Source organism: Equus przewalskii, chromosome 17 (assembly GCF_037783145.1).
Source record: "Equus przewalskii isolate Varuska chromosome 17, EquPr2, whole genome shotgun sequence".
Lineage (NCBI taxonomy): Eukaryota > Metazoa > Chordata > Mammalia > Perissodactyla > Equidae > Equus > Equus przewalskii.
The window spans coordinates 59,944,202-59,957,813 of record NC_091847.1 but is presented as its reverse complement, the minus strand read 5'-3'; the positions used below and the strand labels follow the sequence as shown (position 1 = coordinate 59,957,813).

General features: G+C 36.8%; 1 protein-coding gene across 5 annotated transcripts in view; it reads right to left on the bottom strand.

Annotated features, from left to right (window-relative positions):
- The window catches only part of DNAJC10 (DnaJ heat shock protein family (Hsp40) member C10), a 53,298-nt gene that overhangs the window by 20,544 nt on the left and 19,142 nt on the right, over window positions 1–13,612 (bottom strand). For all 5 annotated transcript variants that reach the window (XM_070580383.1, XM_008523691.2, XM_070580381.1 and 2 more), the window contains exons 7-13: window positions 13,435–13,528; window positions 12,251–12,328; window positions 10,525–10,568; window positions 9,719–9,856; window positions 2,118–2,207; window positions 1,249–1,362; window positions 181–295 (exon numbers count right to left, since the gene is read on the bottom strand). In XM_070580383.1, coding sequence (XP_070436484.1) covers window positions 181–295; window positions 1,249–1,362; window positions 2,118–2,207; window positions 9,719–9,856; window positions 10,525–10,568; window positions 12,251–12,328; window positions 13,435–13,528 — 673 coding nt within the window. The remainder of the gene's footprint in view (window positions 1–180; window positions 296–1,248; window positions 1,363–2,117; window positions 2,208–9,718; window positions 9,857–10,524; window positions 10,569–12,250; window positions 12,329–13,434; window positions 13,529–13,612) is intronic.

The window sequence follows — 13,612 nt, the reverse complement described above, 5'->3', positions numbered from 1 at the left end:
GAGATAAAATAACTATATATAATTCAAAATATCTTTCCCTACGAGAAACACATTTAATAATAAACGAGAGCAAAATTATTTACAATAAGCATGTCCACACAGAACAACGTAACAAATACAATTAAAAAATTGCTACTTGAAATCAAAGATAAATTTTTATCATTTTTTCCCCCTTCTTACCATGATGAATTTCATATTCTTTGGTTCCTTGTCCTTTAAATACTGCTAGACATGGCTGAAAAATATAGAGAGTACTACAGACGTCTGGTGCAGAGGAACAGTCAAACCTGCCAATCTAAAGAAGAAAGAGAAGGTTCAATTTGATTAAAAAAAAAATCTTATCCATATAATTAAATATTCATAAAGACAATCCAAAAGTGACATTACTCTAGCAACACAGTTTCTACACAGAAGTTAATGGGCCACAAAGAGACAGAAATAATTAATTTACATTTAACACTGAGACTCAATTTAGTTAAAAAAAAGTGTCCTAGAAAGTTCAAAAATCTGAGAGGAAATTTCCAAGAAAATATGAAGCTGTATAAGAACTCCACCCTTCTAAAAATGTAGAGGATATTTATACAATCTTGGGGTTGGGGAGAGAGAGAATTTTTTAAGTAAGACCACAGAAGCAGAAATAATAAAGAAGAAGGTTAACATTTTCATACAGTGTGGAAGAAAACTAGTAGGCAAATGACAAACCAAGAAAAAATATTTGCAGCATGTAAGACAGAGGATCCATTAAGAAATAAAAAGACAAACATCCCATCATGAGAAATAAAATGAGCCAGAGACATGCACAGAAAATAAAGTAGAGAAGAATTATGATTTGTTAATGATCTTGAAAAACTTTTTTCAACCCCTTTAGAAAGCAAATAAATGAAAGTGAATATTAACATATCACTTTTAGCCTATCAGAATGGTGATGATTAATAAATAATGATAATACTTGGTTGGCATAGGCGTAGAGAAATAGTCACTCACATGCTATCATATACTTTTCTACCATATGCATCCCAGAAAAATTATATAATACAGATTTATCACATGCCAGCTACTCAAAAGAAATGAAGGTTAACCACTTTCAGATATTGTGTCAATTTTTAATAGAAAACAGGAAAACACAATAGAAGAACAAGAGCACTTAGGGCTTTCTTAACATAGAACTTCAAACATTTTTATGTTATTTAAAATATAATGTCATGTATTAAATTAATAAAGCACACTAGCAGAAAACATTTTTCTTACTTGAATGTGTTCATTTTTAAGTAGAGTTTTCAGTTTCTTCAACTCAGGATCATTTGAATCTTCGTTTTTTCCAAAATGAAAAAATAAGAGCCATCGATGATGAGCCAAGCGATCCTTAAAAGCAATTAAAAAATAGTGATGAAAGGAAAGAAATGTCAGAGATGGGAAATTCTAAGAGTTCTAATCTTTATTTCTTTGACTTGAAGTTAATTTTAACCACCCTACCCATTACTTCAAAATACTGTCTAAAATTCAGACCCATTCATATTCTTATTTTGTAGTTTATCTGGAATAATGCTATGTAAATCAATTATGCAACATTAAAGATGGATGAGTCACTAAATTATAAAGTCTTAAAGTAGACGACTGTTCCAAGAAAAATACATGGTTTAACAACACATCCCTAAAAAGCTCGGAGGTGGGGAAGTCAGGTTTTTCAGGTTTAACAAAAAGTTTTGTAGGGACATAGACTTAGAATACTCTGGGATCAATAAAGAGAAAAAAATGATTGATTCTACTACGAACTGATTATCTCTAAAGCTGCTTCTTAATTCTCAGGGACATTGTAGACAGTTCTGTAAGCAAGAACATAAAGTTCCAAATCAGACTCAAAGTTGCTTTGCGATCAGAATCTTGCAGTTCCTGATGCTCCTGAAGCCCAGCTTCAGGACTGGTTAAGTTTTCCAGAGCTACAGCTCCTCCCTGAAGGGGCACCACCAGCAACTCCAGCAATCAGTTCAACCTAGAACTGACCGATACATAACCTTTTCAAACTGCTGCTTTCTCTCTGGTGATGAATAAAATAAATGCTGACTTTCAAACGTTAAGACTTGAAATGTTACCAACATTTATTACTATAAAAATATTACCTCTAGTGTGTTTGCCGAAAGTAGTTCAAAATCTGGAAGATTATGCATTATTTCCAAATATATTTCTTTAGCATCCAATGAGTTAAGAAACTAGAATAAGAGAAACATACTGTAATCATTTTATTCAACATCTGTTTAAGTGTTTTTGTTTTGTTTCAGTTTCCCCTGAAGAACTTTAAAGAAAAAAAAATTATAGAAGTTAAACAGTTTTCAAACTATTTATTCCAAATGTCTTTTTCAAAAAAAATGTACATCATATTTGGGCAATTATTAAAAAATTGTATAACTGAGTTGTTTCTTAAAAATAGTGATGTAAAATAAATTCCAGTATTAGGTGCTTCATTACCTGGCATTTTCTATTAACTGTGCTGTGTATACTATGATAATCCTCACAGTAACCTTGGAGGGGCCTCGGAATCATCAGGAGAAAGCTCTATTATGTCTGGTTTAATTTTAATGCTAACATGCTTTACAGAATGCCAATGCTTTGCAAATTCTTTAGTAATTGTTAAAACACTAGAATAGTGGATGATCTAAGACACTTCATACTCCAAACAATAATAGGAATTAAGACAGGAATTTATAACTGGAAAATTGGAATTGACCTTGTTTATTATATAAGTTTTCAGCCATAATACCCAGAGACCAAACCACCGAGGAGGTTTGCAGAGTAAAATATACTGATAAGATCTTATCTGAACTATGTTTTAGATCTAGGGCTCTTTTTTAAAAACACAAAGACCTGAACAAGGCACACCTCCTTTCCAACAAATCTCCTTTATTTCTGTCCGTGTTTTGTCCTCAGCAGATTTTTCTCTCAGAACTCTCCTGCTGGCCTAATTCTCAGTGGAACAGCTGTTACTACAAAGAGTGCAGCCATGATCGTATCAAGAAAAGGTAGATGCAGGTTGACAACACAGAGTTTAATATATATCTTTCATTATGAACCATCTATGTTTGACAATTCCACTATTACTTGAAAGATCTAAAACTCCATTACAAACTTACAGGAGCCAACCACTGTATTCACAGCTTAATTGTGCTCAACATGAGAATAACCACATGGATAGAAAGAATGGGTATGACAGAAGCGAAAACTCAGTTTTTCCTAAGTTTCTTTTCTTAAAACTTGTTTTTCTGTTTTCTTTTTTTTAAGGAAGATGAGCCCTGAGCTAACATCCACCACCAATCCTTTTCTTTGTAGAGAAGGATTGGCCCTGAGCCCACGTCTGTGCTCATCTTCCTCCACTTTACACATGGGATGCCTGCCACAGCATGGCTTGACAAGCGGTGCGTAGGTCTGAACCTGAGATCCGAACCCGTGAACCCTGGCCGCCGAAGCAGAATGTGTGAATTTAATAGCTGCGCCACTGGGCTGGCCCTTTGTTTTTGTTTTTTAAAAAAAATCTATAGCATAAATATTCTTAAAGGTCTGTATGAAATAATTTCTGCTACCAAAGGGCTTAAAAGGCCAAAACAGAAATCTTCCATGCCTCAGTTCTATAGCTGATTCACTTCAGTCATGTTCATCGTGAGGACTTAACTAAAAACACTCCTAGAGCAGCTTACATAAATATGTGAGTGATTAATTCACTGGAAGCTCGTTATAAACCTGTCTTAGAGTAAAACTCGGTAGTTACATCTACAAAGGATATTGTCTAGCCTCTGAGTTTCACCTTCCAGGCATATTTAGCTGGCATAGTGTTGTTTTGCATTTTTTAAAACTTGAATGCTTTTAGGAGGGACAAGGAGTTTGTTACTCCTTGTTATTACATTTCCAGTAGCACTCATTTATGTTTCCTAACATCACTTCCGAGCTTGCAGTTTTATATCAAAAAGCCCAAAGATCTCACTACAAGATGGGAGTAGTGAAGTCAAGAGCCTATATTAAGTGTTGGCCAGAGTATGCAGAATCCTCATGAACTGACGACACAGTGTAAACAAACACAACTTTCCTGTAGGGCAACATGGATTGACCTTAAAATTGCCACAGCCATCTCATTCTAAACAGATAACTGAAGATGTGCACAAAGATGAAAGAGATTGTTCATTATAACACTGCTTATAATCATGAAAAAGTAGAAACAAATATCTATCAAGAGAGGGCTAGGTATGTCACATTTAGTCAATGGGTTACTATTCAGGGATTGCTGGCTGTTATTATATATACACATATATAAATATACTGCACATAAGTAGGCACTATATATAGTACCTATGTGCCAGATACTCTTCTAGGCATTTGGGATTTATCAGTAAAAAAATCCAAATTTACTGCAGGAGAAAAATAATGAAAGAGCAAATAAGTAAATTACAGTGTATGTTATAAGGTGAGAAGTGCTCTGGTAGCAATGGAGGTGGATTATGAAAAGATTTTAAAGACAGAGCAACAGATTTTCCTGATGAATTGATTATAGGGTACGAGAAAAAGAAGAATCAAGAATGAATCCAAGGTATTTGGCCTGAATGATAAAGGATGGAGTTTTCATCAACTGAGATGGGGAAAACTGAGGGTAGAGCAGATTTATGGGGAAACATCAGGACCATCGTTACAGATATCTAAGTTTGAGAAATCAATTAATATCCCAGGGGAGATGTTGACCAGGCAGTAGGATACAGATGTCTGGTGTGTAGGGCAGAGGTCTGGGCCATAGAAAATTGATGAGTCATCAGCGCCAAGTCATAACTTTATGTACACACAAGTAAAGATCTGAAAAGGTATTTACCAAGATTTGAAGGTGCTTTTCAGAAATCTCAAGAGGTATTTACCAAGATTTGACGGTGCCTGTCTATGGGTGATTTGGTTTTAGTGAATTTTGCACCTTTCTTTATATATTTCCGTATCATACATGAATTTCTGTAATAAATATGTTATCTTTATCAACATCAAAAAAAGCAGAATTAAAACACAGAAAACTAAAGGCAGTTTGTTCTTTATTAAAGTCTTTTATTTTCTTTTGGGATATCCAATATCCCATTATTTATCCCAGTTCCTTGACACCAGCTTGAAGCTCAGTTTCCTCATTTGTAAAATTAGGGAGGTGAATCACACCAGTAGATGTCCAAATTCAGTTTCTACCAGAATCTAACAGGGTGCTTTAAAAAAACAGACACCAGGTCCCAGACAAACCTACCAACGATCTATATTTTAACATTAGAAAATACACAAATAAATGGAAACCAGTAACAATACATTTAACCTACAAATGTATTCCATACCTTTGGTTTAAGCCCGTTTAAAAATAATTCTGAGTGACGTCACCAAGATGGCAACATAGGTTGTTCCTGACTTTGCTCCCCCTCACAAGAACAACTAACAACTATTCAAGAACAAGACACCCCCAAGAGAATCCCAGAACATGGGATCAAGGTTGAGGCACCACCCCCTGCAACTCAGAGACCAAGACAGACTGCATTAGCAGGGTAAGAGAAGTGGCTATAGGCTGACCTCATTGCCCCTCCCCCAGGCCAGTGCAGCACCACACGGAGAGGTCTCCTCTGAGCCTCCGGTTTCTCTAGTGGGAAAGGAGAACCCAGGGGAAACAATCAGACCGTCCCCCAGCACTGTGGGTCACTGTGCAGGAGCCCCTACTCTGAGCTCGCACCACAGGGAATGCAGGGGCATCTGGCTGTAATGGAGAAGGGGGGAGGGGCCAGCACACAGGTCTTGGCAGACTGAGTTCATCCCAGCAGTGTCCAAGCAGTAATCCCAACCAGGGGCTTTCCTCATCTGCAGAACCAAGTTGCAAGCGCACTCTGACCAGGGAACTTGGCAGGGTGTAGATCTGCCTGACTTGGATCCTCAAACAAGGGGTTACGCCAGCCCTAGAACCCAGTTTGCTCACTCCCAGGCAAGGAGCTGAATCACAGCCCCACTTGCTGTGGAGAGTGTCTTCTGGCACCATCTGACCAGAAGGGCTGGCAACAACTCCTAGAAGCAGTGCAGCCCAGCAGCACTCAAGCCAAGAGGCGGGCAGGCAGAGCTGTTTGCACCAGGGCAAAGCCACTACTGGGTGGGGAGTGTTCCCAAGCAACACACAAGCAGGGGGATTAAGTCGTAGCTAAGGCTGAGGGTAGCTTCTGGCTCCTCCCAACTGGTGAGCCTGTTTGGGAAAGTGATAGCCTAGAGTGGCCTCTCTCCCTCCTGCCCAGGCAAGGGAGCTGAGACAGCCTCAGCTACTGTGGAGAGTATCTTTCAAACCCATGTGACCAGAAGGGTTGGTGACAACTCCTAGAAGCTGTGCGGCCCAGTGGCACTTGAGTTGAGAGGCAGGCAGGTAGAGATGACAGTTTTCAAGCCAAAGCCAGTGGCCCTGTTCAGCCAGGGAACTCGGGGTGCAGGTTGGCTTGCATTAAGACAACAAAGAAAGAGCTTTACCGGCCTTAGAGCTGCTTCTCCCGCTGTGCCCGGGCAGGGAATCTAATCTGTAGGCTCACACACTGCTGAATATAACTTTCAGCTTGTCTGATCGGGAACCTAACCAGAGCACACAGGAGCTGCATAGCCCATTCAACAGCCCTCCTACTGTGGCACTTGAATAGAGAGCACAGCCTGTGGCTTCCCTATCTGCAGAGTGAAACAGGTGATCTTACCTGACTAGGGAATTCGGTGCACACTCTAGCCTGATTCAGGTCCCCAAACGAGATATACAGGCCCTGAGCCACATCCTGCTGCCCTGCTAGGGCAGGGAAGCTAATTCATATCCCCTTCTACCACTGACTACAGTACCCAGTCACAGACACCTAGTAAGCCACACCAGAAAATCCAGGAACTGTGAAGCCCATCCTACAGCTTCACTTGGGTAGGGAAACAAGCTGGCAGTCCTATCTAATTCTTCTCAGCCACTGGTACACCACCGCCATCCCTGTCCTCAGAGCTCGAACAATTGCCTCATCCCCAAATAGACCATAATAGCAGACCCCAGCTGCCCAACAACACCACCAGCAGACACACTCAGAAACCCAAACTGAGCTGACTGGTGAAGAACTGTCTCTGCCAAAGCAAACCAGTAAAGTCTCGGAGAGGAACCTAATTACTCAAATGCACAGATAGCAGTGTACGGAATCAAAGATCACGAAAAATCAGGTAAATATGACACCACCAAAGGAAACTAATAAAGCTCCAATAATTCACCCAAAAGAAATGGAGATCTATGAACTGTCAGACAAAGAATTTAGAATAATCCTCTTAAGGAAGTTTAGTGAACTAGAAGAAAACACAGACAACTAAACAATATTAGCAAAACAATGCATGAACAAAATGAGAAGTTCAACAAGGAAACAGCAACCATCAAAAAAAATCAAACAGGGGGCCAGCCGGGTGATGTACTGGTTAAGTTCGCATGCTCCGCTTTGGCGGCCCACGGTTCACTGGTTTGGATCCTGGGCATGGACCTACACATCACTCATCAAGCCATGCTGTGGTGGCGTCCCACATACAAAACGGAGGAAGACTGGCACAGATGTTAGCTCAGTGACAATCTTCCTCAAGCAAAAAGAAGAAGATTGGCAACAGATGTTAGCTCAGGGCCAATCTTCCTCACCAAAAAAACAAAAACAAAACAAAACCACCAAACAGAAATTCTAGAATTTAAAAATAAAAACAACTGAATTGAAGAATTCAATAGAGAGTTTCAAAAGTAGACTCACTCATGCAGAAGAAGGAATCAGCAACTTGGAAGACAGGACATTGGAAATTACCCATTCAGAGGAGCAAAAAGAAAAAAAAATGAAAAAACATAAAGAAAAACCTATAGGAATTACAGGACACAATGAAAAGAAACAATATTCATATTATGAGAATTCCAGAAGGAGAAGAGAAAAAGAAAAGGACAGAAAGTACATTTAAAGCAATAATGGCTGAAAACTTCCTGAACCTGAAGAGAGAAATGGACATCCAGATCCACTAGGCCAGAGGACCCCAATAGGTTGAACCTGAATAGGGCTACACCAAGACACATTATAATCAAACTGTCAAAAGTCATAGGAAAGATAAGAGCAGCTAGAGAAAAGAGAGAAGTTATATACAAGGGAACTCCCATAAGACTACTGGCAGATTTCTCAATAGAAACTTTTCAGGTCAGGAGAGAATGGGATGACATATTGAAAATATTGAAAGAAAGAACTGCCAACCAAAAATTCTCTACCCAGCAAAGCCATCCTTCAGATATGAAGGAGGGATAAGACTGACCGAACAAACAAAAGCTGAGGGAGGTCATTACCACGAGACAGACCTGCCCTACAAGAAATGCTAAAGGAAGTTGAGTAGAAGTAAAAGAACATTAACTAACATCATAGAAACATAAAAAGGTAGTGTAAATCTCACTAGTAATGGTAGAGTCATTGTTAGATTCTGCAATATGGTAACGGTGGTGCATAATTCACTTACAACTCTAGTGTAAAAGTTAAAAAAAAAAGAATCTAATAAAAATAACTATAAACTACAATAATCTGTTATTAGTTACACAATATAAAAAACACGTAAGTCATAATAATAACCTAAAATGTGAGGGGGAAGAGAAGTAAAAGTGTAAAATGTATGCATTCTATTGAAGTTGTTAATAGTTTACAATAGGGTGTTCTAAGTCTAAGATATCTTAGGTAAGCCTCATGGCAGCCACAAGGAAAAATCCTGCAGTAATTACACAAAAGAACAGGATAAAGATGTCAAAGCATACTGATACCAAAAGACAACACAACATAAAAAAAGACAGCGGGATAAGAAACAAGGCACAAGGGATCTACAAAACAACCAGAAAATAATTAACAAAATGGCAATAGTAAGTCCTTACCTATCAATAATTACTTTAAATCTAAATGGATTAAATTCTCCAATTAAAAGACACAGAATGGCTGAACACTTAAAAAAAAGAAAGATTCAAAATATGCTCATGAGAGATTCACGTTAGCCTTACAGATGCACAGACTGAGAGTGAAGCGATGGAAAAAGACAGTTCAAGCAAATGGTACGTCAAGGAAGATCTGTACTGTATGATCTAATTTGTACGTGGAATCTTAAAAAAAAACAAAACTCAGAGAAAAAGAGATCAAACTGGTGGTTAGCAGAGGTGGAGGGTGGTGGGGAGAGGGAACTGGAGGAAGGTGGTCAAAAGGTACAGACTTCCAGTTAGAAGATAAATCAGTGCTATGGATTCAATGTACAACGTGATGATTATAGCTAACAGGGCTGTATGATATATAGGAAAAGCGAGCAAAGCCTAACAGTTCTCATCACAAGGAAAAACCTTTGTCCCTTTCTCTTTTTATTATGTCTATGTGAGAAGATGGATGTTAGCTGAACCTATTGTGGTAATCATATCACAATATATGTAAATCAAACCCTGATGCTGTATGCCTTAAACTTATTTAGTGATGCATATCAATTATTTCTCAACAAAAAAGGAAAAAAAAATCCTCATAGCAGACTTTACAAACTGAAGTATGTATTAAGCAGAATCCCAGAAATTAAATATTTGTTCTAAATAATTAAATGTTCCAGAATCAAATGACATAAACGGATTCATTTTCTTGCTCATTGTTTACAAAATGATGTATTTGAATGTGTGTGCATTTATATGTAAATAAATTACAATGATTCATACCAAAATACTGCTTTTCCCTTTGTTATTCAAAGTGGCTCCAGGAGGAAAATAGGCAGTAGTACTTGTTGTAATATCCAAACTTTTACAAAGGTTGTCCTGTGTGGCACAGTCCATCCATCCTACATTAACAAGACCATCCTAAAGTGAAAAAACAAAAAATAAGTCATGTTGTAAATGGAAAAAAAAGTTAAAGGGATTTAGCTCTATTTAGCAAAAACACAACTATTCTATTGTAAATTAAACTTTTTTTAAAGAACACTCAAAAATTGATTTGAATAAATTAATGAATTTCGTCTAATAGATGTAAAAATTATACCTAACATACATAGAAAAGATATTATTTTCAAGCTCACATAGAACTTTCACAATTTTCATAACTAGCAAACTCCCAACCTACAAAGGGAGCTTCAACAGTATTGAAGTATCAACAACACACAGACTATATTCCCAACCATAATATGATGGCTAAATAAATAACAAAATAACAAAATAACACAACAAAAAATAAAGTTTGGAAATGACAAAAACACTAATATATTACTCTTTGGTTAAAGAGGAATTCACAATTAAATTACAGACTACTTGGAAGTGAATGATAATGAAAGCACCACATGTCAAAATGTATTGAACACAGCTAATCAGTTAGAAAAAAATGTATAGCTATGAATACATTTATCAAAAAATAACAAAGATTACAAATAAGTGAGTTAAGTGTTCAACAAACTACTAAAGAAAATATCTGGAATCAGTTTTTAAATGTGTTTCTTAACATGGCGATATAGTTTTATAAAATAATTGATGCTTACCAACATGCCACTAAGCCTGAGACGTGTCTGTGAAGTCAAACAATCTAGGGGTAAAAAAAAACTTCTGAGGCAATTTCAGCTTTATTAAGGCCATACTTTCATTTCCTTTCCCCTAAGCTATCATGTTGGTACTGAGGCAATGAATTGGGCTCCACTGGTAAACAGACCTTCATTCACTAGGTAGATCCTGAGGTCAAAGTCTCATTTCACGCACATACGTACACACACTCTCTCTCATTCTTTCACTCCCTCCTCTTAGTTTCCCAGGATTTCTAGCTAAAGAGAAAAGCAGTAATTTTTTCTCAAGCATCTCTTTAGGACCTTACTCTCAAACATCTCCCCCTATCAACAACCCCCTTTATCCAGGAAATCTCATGATTTGGGGGAAATAAAATGTAATGGACCTATTTGACAAAGATATGTAAAGAATCCTTAAAATACAGTACAATCTTAAAAAAGCTTCTTCACTATTTTTATGAAAGTTCTGTAACTAGGAATGCTAGGATACAATGAGAGAGATTTAGAAGGAAGGGAGCTGTAGCATCACAGAGCCTAGAGGAGTAAGTGAAATCAATCTACGCAGGGTAAAAGTAAAAGAATGTCAGAAAGTTTTCTTCAAGTGTGGAATAGACAGAAATCTGTGCATTAGGGCAAAATGAGACAAAATCCCTAGATGACAGACTTAGTTTAAAGGTAATTTTTGCTGCAAGGCAATAGCTTCTTAACATAGGTCTTACAGGATGGGGTGAGTGGTTGACTTTAGTTGCAAGGCAATACCTTCTCAACATAGCAGCAAAAAGGCTGAGAGATGAAGTGTGGGGAAAAGACCCATGCTGGGATTAAACATATGGAAATGTATTAATGAATTAGGATATTTTGTAATATTGGGACCAATTTTTAACCAATCTCATTGTCTGAATACAGCTTACAGTTTGTGGTTTGGTATGTAGAGTACTGAGTTTTCAACTTAATTTACTAGGGGAAAGACTCCTGGAAATGCAAAGTTGTCATCTTCAAATATATAATTTTATGAGGCAACTACATATACATTTTTGATATGCCTAAGTATGAGGTAAAGTCAATAATTCCAATAAATTATTTTTGGGGAAGTTTATATCTGACAGCAACTAATTAATTTTGCAAACTGCCAAATACATCTGAGGCTATCTGAAGGTACAATTTATCACGAGTATGATTAAGCTGAAAAACTTGCCACCAAACATAAACCATCAATGAAACTTTAAGAAATTAATAATTTTATAATCTCTATGTGTAAAATAATAAAAACAGTAAACATTTATTAAATAAGAAATTGTAACATCGGGTATAAACTGTAGTCTGAAGTACTGAATAATCAATTATAGTAGCAAACTTAAGATTGTCACCTAGTCTAAGGGTAGAAACTTCTGGTTGCAAGATTAACAAGTTCTGGGAATCTCATGTACAGCATATAGTGATTATAGCTAATAATACTACATTACATACTTGAAGTTGCTAAGAGAGTAGATCTTAAATGTCCCCACCACAAAGAAGAAATTGTAATGATGTGACAGGATGGAGGTGTTAGCCAATGCTATGGTGGTAATCATGGAATCAACAGGTTGTACACCTTAATGTTACACAATGTTACAAGTCAATTATATCTCAATAAAGCTGGAAGAAGATTGTTACCCAAAAATTCAATGTCACAGTTTCTTCATCATAACAGAATAAAGAATAAAATTACCTCCTCCTTTGGAACAAAAAGTGATCAGCCAACCAATACCAGCAGCAAAAGCAGTTTGTATGGAGTTAACAAAATTTCCTTAAAAGAAAATAAAGCAAATTTCTCATCACTTATTACTTGATACTGGAAAGTTTTCTAAATGGTTTTTCCCTTCTAATCTCACCTTCTTCCAATCCATTCTGATTCAAGATTTCCTAAAAATCCTCTTATGTCAAATTCCTTCATTGGCTCTCCATTTTTTTCATCACATAAAATCTAAACTCACTATTTCATTAAGAAAGAGACTCAAATTGGCAAGTAAGGCCCCTTGTGATCTGAGCCTTGTCTACCCATTCAGCCAGCCATATTTTCCCTCCTACTCCATCCCACTGCCTATCTTTTTGTTAGCTTCATGAAGTATTGTCAGTTTCCCAAATATACAGTGATCTTTTAAGGCTTCCTCTTCACTTTCATGACAGATTGGGTCTGACCTGGTTCAAGAAATATTTTCTAAGTCTTCCTCTTTCTCCACCTGAGTTCCTTCATATCCTTCAAGCTTCCCCCTAAGCTTACCTCCATCATAATAGTCACTACTTTGCATTTTAATGGTTTACTAACGTCTTTCATGCTAAAATAATGAGGTCACTGAAGGCAGGGATTATATCCTATAGTTCTACAGCCCTACTATTTGACATAGTTTCAGAGACATAACTGGTATTCAATGAATGATTCGAGCATCACTTTAGATGTGAATACATCAATTCATGGTTAGTACAGAGTAGTTAAATAACCCACCTAAAGTCACTTAAATTAAAAGCCTAAGATTAGGAGAAAGAGTTTTTAAACTTTAAAATTAAATTGGATAGGCACGGATTTACTGCCTGAAACAGTATACCTATGAAAGCAACAAAACACTTGGGTACTAACCATGTAGTTGCACTTTGAAAGTTGCCTTTTCACTTAACCCTATCTCCTACCAATTTCCCAATCTTAATTGTTTTAGTTTCTACAAAATGTAATTCATTTGTTAAATGTCTACTATTTAGTAGAGGTCAGAACAAATGACACAACTCCCTTCTAAGAAGCACGGAACAGACATTTTAAAACTTCAATATTATGACCAAAATATTAATACTGCCACCGAAAAACTTAAAATACCAATTTCAAAGCATTTTGAGCCAAGCAAATTAAGAAAATAAAATTACCTGTCCACAATTCTGTCACTGTGCTTCTAACATGTTGCATGGCGAAACTCACTAAACTTTCCTTTGATCTGTCACCATGGTATTTCACTGCAGCCTATTTTTTTTTTTAATTAAAAAGAGAAACATCTTTTACTTTTTCCTTTAAAAACTCACTAAAAACAAGACCAAGCACTTTTGA